Below are 9,279 nucleotides of genomic sequence, written 5' to 3'. Positions count from 1 at the left end.
CATGTAATTAAACAAAAATTATTATTACGATTTATATATAAATGATGAATGGTAAAAATAGAGATATTAGAACAAAAACAGTTGGTTTTGTTGTTCATGTTATGTCCATGGAATGTTTGTTATTCAAGTTTTTTTTGTTTGAAAACAACTCTTAAATGAATGTGGGGGGACGGGACAGGACTGGAGGATCAGAAATCAAAATGCATATAATTCAAATTCATAGAAAAAGGGATATAAGAAGAATATCTTCTCTTTGTATTCACTGTCTTTTCTTGTTGTTTAGTGATTTTTACTTTGAAGCAAAAAATTTAAACCATTTCAAAAAGATTTGAAATTAAGAACTTAGATGAGTGTGTGTGTGTGTACGCTAGGAGGTTTTGAGAATGAAGATGTTGATGTGTGAGAATGAGTTGAATTATGAATGATGGATGGATGTATGATGATTTTGTTTCGGATCGAGAGAATAAAGGAAAAAAGACAAGTTGTTTAAGGGTTTTTTCATCTTTTTTTATATAATTATATAATAATAATAATTAAGAAATAATAATACATTTGCGAGTTGTTTTCAAAGAAAAGAAAAAAATTAAAATAAAATAAAAAAAATAATAAAAATTATTACAATTTGCAAATTATTTTTTTGGGATGTTCTTTTTGTAAATGTATGTTGTTCTTGTGTGTAATATATAAATTTAAGTTTTATGTGGTGTGGAACGAACGAACGCATGGTTTTCAGTTGATTTTTAAAAAATTTTTTGTTAATTTTTTTTCTTTTTGGAATTTTTCATTGTTAAACACTAGACCAAAGTAAAATTTTCAATAAAAATGAAAATTACTTTAGTAGAGCATCTTCTTTATAATATATACCTATATAATATTTATATGTATATGTTGTTGTTGTTGTGTTTAGTATAAACCTCCTCTTCTCTTGTGGATGTTGGTTTGTTGTTGTTGTTGTCATACAGATAGATAGATGGATGATCTGATCTTATACTTCTCCTTATTACTACGACTAATACGGCAGCTACTAAAAAAATGGGTTTCTATGTTGTTGTTGTTATAGTAGTAAGACGATACCAACTTAATGCTAGAACACCCCACAAGGAGGTGCCATAGCACAAGGTGGCAGTAATATAAAACGTAAACATGTGGTGGTGGTGGTGGTAGTAGAAGGTGAAACCGCTTAGAAGCACTTTCTGTGGACAATGGAGGGGCCGGACTCGTCGTATTCTTGTTTGGAGATCCACATCTGTTGGAAGGTTGAGAGGGAAGCCAAGATGGAACCACCGATCCATACGGAGTATTTGCGTTCTGGGGGAGCAATGATCTTGATCTTCATGGTGGATGGGGCCAAGGCGGTGATTTCCTTTTGCATACGATCGGCAATGCCAGGGTACATGGTGGTACCGCCGGACAAGACAGTGTTGGCGTACAAGTCCTTACGGATATCGACGTCACACTTCATGATGGAATTGTAGGTCGTTTCGTGGATGCCGCAGGCTTCCATACCCAAGAATGAAGGTTGGAACAAAGCTTCGGGGCAACGGAAACGTTCATTGCCAATGGTGATTACTTGACCATCGGGCAATTCGTAGCTCTTCTCCAAGCTGGAGCTGGAGGCGGCGGTGGCCATTTCTTGTTCGAAGTCCAAGGCAACATAGCACAATTTCTCCTTGATGTCACGGACGATTTCACGTTCGGCTGTGGTGGTGAAAGAGTAGCCACGTTCAGTCAAGATCTTCATCAAGTAGTCGGTCAAATCACGGCCAGCCAAATCCAAACGCAAGATGGCGTGAGGGAGGGCATAACCTTCGTAGATGGGTACAGTGTGGGAGACACCATCACCAGAATCCAAGACAATACCGGTGGTACGACCAGAGGCATACAAGGACAATACAGCTTGGATGGCCACATACATAGCGGGTGTGTTGAAGGTTTCAAACATGATTTGTGTCATTTTCTCACGATTGGCTTTAGGATTCAAAGGAGCTTCAGTCAACAAAACGGGGTGTTCCTCGGGGGCTACACGCAATTCATTGTAGAAAGTGTGATGCCAGATCTTTTCCATATCGTCCCAGTTGGTAACGATACCGTGTTCAATGGGGTATTTCAAAGTGAGGATACCACGTTTGCTTTGGGCTTCATCACCGACGTACGAATCCTTTTGGCCCATACCAACCATCACACCTTGATGACGTGGACGACCCACAATTGAGGGGAAGACGGCACGGGGAGCATCATCACCAGCGAAACCGGCTTTGCACATACCGGAACCGTTATCAACAACTAAGGCAGCAACTTCTTCGTCGCACATTTTGTTTGCTGCAATAAATTAAAGAAAAATTTAATAAAATATTTTCATCAACAATAAAAATATGTAGTACAAAACAAAATTTTGTGTGATTTTTTCCATGTCTATCTATATCAAATTTATTTTTTAATACCGTTAATTTCTTTTTCGAAGATTGAATCACTGCCAATATTTATAACAATTTGTTTAAAAAATCCAAGAATTTTTATGAACAAAAAAATACAAATTTCTAACTCCAAATTTAAAAACTTTAGTGACAGAAAAAATTATTTTATAAAAAAAAAAAAAAACTTCAATTGAAAAACACAAAAAGTGGGGAAGAAGAAATATATGAGTACTAAAAAATACCTTAAGCGGCTTTTTTTTATGTACAATGAGAAAAGTTAAAAGGGCAACGCCCTTGAAATGCAAAAAAGAACAGCCGGCTTTAGCAAAATTAAAAATGGCGTTGTAATTTTATTCTTGAAAATTATTTTTTAAGGCATTGTTAAATGGGGGAGAAGGGCTCACCTTTTACTTTTTAAAAATTCACACACGAAAAATTTATAAAGATAGACGTTATTTTTTTTCTTCAAAAATACGCCTGACTAATTGATTTGAAAATAAATAAATATCTTTTTCACTGATATATATTTATTGTAAAAGTGGGCAAAAAGAAGAAAACTGCAGTTTTTTCCAATTGTTATTTCGCAAGCACCGTTAAAAACACAACCGAAACGTTTGATTGACGAACTACGAATGACTCTACAAAGCAAATGCCAGTTAAAATTTTTAGTATTAATGCCGGTGTATGAGTGTATGAATTTCCAGATAAAAATAAGAGAGGGTTTTTTATATATATACATTTGACATATTTAGCAAAAACCACAAAGCCCACATTAAAATTCTCTGGCTCTCTTCATCGCTGCAAGAGTAGTATATTCATCTCTTTCTGTCATATGCATTTAAATACATATCGCTTTTTTTACGATTTGTAAATATTTTCAGATATTTAACCAATTTTTGTGACCATATATGGTCATGTTTTGTTTCAAAGCTTAAACAGCAGAAGACAAAATCGTTAGCTATTTTGAGAATTTCCCCTTTTACACCTTTTCTGTCATTATCAACTGTTTTTTTATGTGTTAATAATGAGAAACTGAAGGAAGTTAAAGAGAGTTTTTTTCGTGTAGTATTTATTTATGGATATTTAGTGTATATATGTAGTAATAGGTTTATTTATTTAGTATGTGGCTAACACACCCATACCCTTACATAGATAATGGGTTTAAAATTCTTAATTTTTCTTCTTTTTGTGTTGCTCTTTAGTGTTGTATTGCTTTAAGCCGGCATTTTCGTTTAATTAAATAAAAAAAAGGTGTACGGAAGCGTAAAAAATGAGTCAAGTTCAAATTGTGTTGTATGTGTGTCGGTCGTTATAATTATGATATGCAAAAAAAAAAACAAATGACGTGTTCTTTTTTTTAACAAATTTTAAACTATGACGTGATTCTGTGGAAATTTATTTTTATTTACAATTAAACAAGAGATTTTTTTGGATAAGGTAACAATATCAAAGGTGTCTATGAAATTCAATCTTCTATGTGTAAAGATGTGTGTACTATTACCAAATACAAATGTAAGTCCCTTAAAAATGCAAAAAACATTGCATTAATCAAAAAAAATCAAAAATCTAGGCCTTTAAAAAATAGGTGTGTCAGAATATTTTAGACCGAAAGATTAAACTACAAAATGTTAAGGGCGTGTCAGCCCTAACCATATTCTAATAAAAAAAAGTTATAAAAAAAATTAAAGTTTCTTAAACATTTATTTTGTAATTTAAAACGCATTTTTGAAATCTACAGAAATCATTGTGCAGTTTTTAAATAAAATTAAACATTAAAAAATGTGAAAGTTTTAAATGAAATGTTTGTTTTATTTTAAGAAAAATAGAAAGTGTGTGAATTTTACACATCATTGAATTGTATATTTTTTGCACGAAATAAAGATATACATAGTTAATAAAAGAAAACAGTTATGTATTTCGGTCTTTGTTTGAATTAAACATAAAAAACAATAGAAATTCATTAAAAAAAATGAAAGTGCATTAATTAAATCGCTTAATAGTTGTGCTGCACCACACACTGAGTTACAGATTTAAAAATGTAACGGGATTTTAAATATTTCACCGAATCGATCGATCACATTTCAAATAAACACTCATACTTTTTTTTCTATTAGGTAGGTATATTTTTTTAATTTTTTATCTTATCATTATCAGTACTTTAAGACGATTTCGCAATATGTACTTATTTGTTATATAATATAAATTTTGTAGAATCTTTTACATTTTTTTCGATTTTGTAATGGAACTTTAAGTTTTCAAATTTTAGACACTTTTTTCAAGTTTTTATTATTATTAATCCACAAATTGTTGATGTTGTGTTTGTTAATTTTCCGTTTTCTTTAAAATGTTTTTATTTTTTCATTTATTTCATAGATTGTAGGCTTTTTTTCCATGGATTTTAATTGTTTATAGGTTTTCACACAAAATTTTCTTTGTTTTTTTGTTGTATATTATTCACTAGTTTTCTTTTTCTGTTGGTTTGTAAAAATACTTACTTTGTGTTTTATTAAATTACTAAAATTAAATAAATAAATTAAGTCTTTTTGTTGGTTTGGGAGGTCTCGCGTTGATATCCACACAGCACAAGAACGCAAACTTTAATGATAGTAAAACTCGTTGTTACAAGCGTTTATAAAGGCGACTACCCTTATCAAAACGCGTTTCATATGGGTTCTCTAGCGTTTTTCAGACATTTTACCATATATGGGTATGGATGGCATCCATTGGATGCACAAAACGTGCAGCATTGTTGCCATATTTCTAGAGAATTTTATATTTTTGAGCATTGAGAAACGAGAAATGAGTAAACCCGCATTAAAAAATATATACACACACATATACATACGCTCGCGCAAAGCAAACTGAAAGAAAAACCGATAAGTTTAATCGCCAGCCATATGAATGTTTCATTATTTATTCATTTATTTACTCTCTTTATAGTTTTGTTTTAACACACACAAACACATGCTCACATGTTTTTTTTTTACAACAATAATAAAAATATAGGCGAGTCAGTCAAAATGCGGGCTTTGTTCATATTTTGTTTTGAGTCTACATTTATTTCCAACGGTTTTTTTTTTCATTTCTTTCTTTCTTTTGTGTAAGTGAGAACGTCAGCTTTTTGTTTGTTTGACTTAACTTACGTTTTGTTGTTGTTGCCTTTGTTTATATATATATTTTTATTTTATGTATTTATCACTCTTCGTTGTTTAAGGCAAAAATATCTACTCTTCAGTTTCAGTTTATTTTGGGGTTTTGTTTTTTTATTATCAAACGTCTGTGACTCAGTTCGTTTTGCTGATACGAGTATATTCTTCATAGTACGTTAGGCTTTAAATTTTTAAATTTCTGCTAAATGCACATTTTTTAAATAATGTTCGTTCGACTGATAAAATTTTAAGGAATTTTTGGTATTTTTGTAGATAAAATTCATACATACCTAAAATGAATTTAATAAGGAATTATTAAGAAGGAATAAAATTGTGTAAAGAAAGTACATAATTTGTTAAAATTTATTTAACAAAAGTGAATTAAAGGAAATAAAATTTAGATTTCCTTAAAAAATAATAAAAAAGATCGTGTGAAAAACTGCTGCTTTGTTTAAATAATTTATAAATTTTGTTTCAAAAATAAAATCCTCAGTTTCGTTTTACAATATATGAAAATAATACAATAGTTTCGTAAAGATCGTGTGAAAAACAGATACAAATTTATTTAAACAACTTTAAAAATTTTTTATTCCTCTATTTAAAGGAGAATAAATTTTGTATGAAAAAATTCAAATACTAAAAAATCCATACATATTTTTCATACCTACTAATTTTTTACGAATACTTCTTGGTATATTCTATGTGGATTCTATATGAAAAATTTTCATAAAGGGTTTTCTTGATTTAATTTAAATTTATTTTAGTTTTTGTGCACAAAATTTGTTAATATGTAGTATGTATGTATAAAATTGAGGGTCTCATTTTATAAAACGGAACGTTTAGAAACTGTAGCAATTTGTATGAAGAATAGTGCAAAACATTTTGTTGTTTGTTGTTTCGTTTTACAAAATGCCACCTTTAAATGTTAGAATAAATATGTGCATAATTTAATTCATTTGACACCTAGTTTAATAATTTTAAAATTCATAATAATAGGATTTTCCATTCTAGAGTTTAGTAATATCCTCAGATACATACTGTACCTATAGATCGGTTATTAATTATGGTGTGCATTCGAATAATGATCTTTCGAAGAATTATCGTTTTCGAATAACGAATATTTGCATTAATTTGTGAGTCTTTCAATCATTATACATATGTAGATGTGTGGCCGGATAAATCTTTCACAAACAATCTGTTATTTATCCATTTTGGAATGGATTTCGAAACACAAATTGTAGAGTATCCCTTAATGCAAAATATGGTGGCGAAATATTGGCAAATTTTTAGGATTTGTTTAAAAAAATTTAAAATGTTTGAAATTGCAGTTCATGTCAGAGATATTTCTTTCTAACATTTTCCTCGAAATTCATTGTCGGTTCAGTTAATTTACTATAAATATTTTAATTTGTAGGTAAATGTTAAAAGTAATATTGAATTTTGTTGTGCAGTAATAAGTGGTTACAATACATATTATAGATACCAAGGAAATTGGCAGTTTTAGAAAATCCTAAATTTAAATATTTCAATACCTATTTGCTTAACTTTTTTTCTCAAAATGGATCGATATAAAAACGACACCAAGAGTAATATTTCATTACTTTTAAGAAGATAGGTACCTACTTGTTTATTTAAATCAATTTTGTTCATTGTTATTTCCTTTTTTAAAAATAAAACACCAAAAATAAATGTTTTTAAAATAGTGCGTACTCATTAGTACTCATGAGTTTTTATAAATTCAATCCTTATATGAATTTTGTATAATAAGAAAATTCACATTGATTACTTCCCTTGTAGAAAATATGTATAAAAAAATCAGCAAAATTTGGCAAAAATAAACATCAGAATTTTTGTTTTCATTTAACTGTATGACACATACACACCCATATGTACTCATGCTCAAATTCTATTTTTAACAACTTATAACAGACTCAGAGAACAATTTGTTTCTATAAAAAGCCGGTTTTAGAAAACATTAAAGAGCGGAGCAGAAAAGGGGAATTTAATTAAAAGTTTTAAAAGCCAAGTAAATAACTTTATACCTAGATATGGTTTAGGAAGGGGTAAAGTAAAAGAGAGAGTGAGAGGAGAAGTACTATATATGTAGTATGTTTCTGTGTTTATGCAGACAAAAAGCCGGCTTAAAAACTGTTTTTTTAATATGAAACTTTTTGAAAAAATTTTTTTAAGTTTATATGACTCATGACTGTTTATGGTTCTATTTCAAAAACAATTTTGTTTGGAATTTAAAGATACATAAATATGTACGAATATTTATTTATTTGTTGTTTTCACAATGGATTAGTAAATGTGTGTTTGACTTAAATAAACAAAAATATTTGTTTTATATTACCTATACATAGTCATATTTACATAGTACCTACATACATACATATATGTTTTTTCTTAATCAATTTCAAAATAGTTATAAACTAAATTCATACTTAATAACTAGGTACTACTATGTATTTTCTTACAATTAATTTAAGAATCATATGACGTGTTCTTTTTAAAGAAATTTTTATGAATATTTCGGTGATAAGATAACAAAACAACTATACCTACTATACACACAACTACTTTGCAAAATGTACCTATTTTAAAAAACTTTTTGAAAAAATTATAAAATAAATAAATAAATAGGTATGCAGTGTATTTGTAAAATTTTATTCATGTAAAAAAAAATTTAAAAAATAGGTACCTACTAAATTATAAAATCTTCAAATCATTACCAATAATAACAAATTATTTATTATTTTCTGGTTTTAATGGGATATTCGAAAATTATTTACTTGTTATTCGTTCAAATAATCGAGGAAGTTTTAAAAATTAATCGATCACTCGAACAATAAATAAATTATGATGAACAGTTTTCAAAACAAAGGAAAGTAAAGAAAATTAGTTCGATAATTATGGAACAACAAGTGACAAAAAAATCGCTAAAATTTATGAAAAATATGCTTGAACTGATGAAGGCGCGGATGCAGGAGGTTGAAAAAAAAAGAAATTAAAGCTACTAACTATATATAAAAACTAGAATTAACAAATATTTATATTCTTTATAGGATCGCAAAATAAAATTGTGGAAGTACATTAAAGATCATGGTATAACAAAGAATAGAAAGAATTAATTAATTCTTAATTCCATTTTCGAGATCAAAATAAATTGTGTCTCTTAACGATTCAGTTAAATGTATTGAATTCATTCCTTAGTGAATTTATTCATTTGAGATTTCTTTTTTAAAGAATTAATTTCTTAATAAATCATTACTAATTTCTTCAAATCCATAACAAAGTGTATTGAATGTTTAAATTTTTCTTCAATTCAAATCGATTACAATAAGGCTTAAGACAATTTTTTTCAATTCATTTGTAAATGATTAAAAGCAAAACAAACATGAATGAAGAAAAAAATGTAAACTCAATTTGTAGTAGTTTTGAATTACATAACAACAATTTAATTATTCAAAGTTTGAATAAATTCTATTATTAATTAACTTTAAAATTAATTCAAATAATAAGATGTTGGGAATGGACTTATGGAATGAAAGGCTGACATTTTTTAATTACGGATTAATATTTCAATGAATTAAGCTCGAATTTAATTAATTAATACGAAGCTGCTATATAGAATGATTATAACACTATGTTTTTATATGAAAGTTGGCTATAATATTCCTAATTTACAGTATCAATATATATTTCGGGAATAGCCG

At 28.6% G+C, this 9,279-nt stretch overlaps 1 protein-coding gene across 1 annotated transcript; it reads right to left on the bottom strand.

Moving 5' to 3' along the window:
• Positions 1-662: 662 nt before the first annotated feature.
• Act5C (Actin 5C) lies at positions 663-5,062 on the bottom strand. The gene is made up of 2 exons (XM_065510012.1): positions 4,910-5,062; positions 663-2,319 (listed from the first exon to the last, which is right to left on the bottom strand). The coding sequence occupies exon 2, from the start codon at positions 2,309-2,311 to the stop codon at positions 1,181-1,183; it is 1,131 nt and encodes a 376-aa protein (XP_065366084.1). The 5' UTR covers positions 2,312-2,319; positions 4,910-5,062; the 3' UTR covers positions 663-1,180.
• Positions 5,063-9,279: the final 4,217 nt, after the last annotated feature.

Source organism: Calliphora vicina, chromosome 4, assembly GCF_958450345.1.
Source record: "Calliphora vicina chromosome 4, idCalVici1.1, whole genome shotgun sequence".
NCBI classification, from domain to species: Eukaryota; Metazoa; Arthropoda; class Insecta; order Diptera; family Calliphoridae; genus Calliphora; species Calliphora vicina.
Note: the sequence above shows the minus strand (reverse complement) of the source record. Positions and strands in the feature narration are given on the sequence as shown.

Coding starts and splice junctions, on each gene's coding strand:
- Act5C (XM_065510012.1), bottom strand. CDS start 2,311: ATGTGCGACGAAGAAGTTGCTGCCTTAGTTGTTGATAACGGTTCCGGT.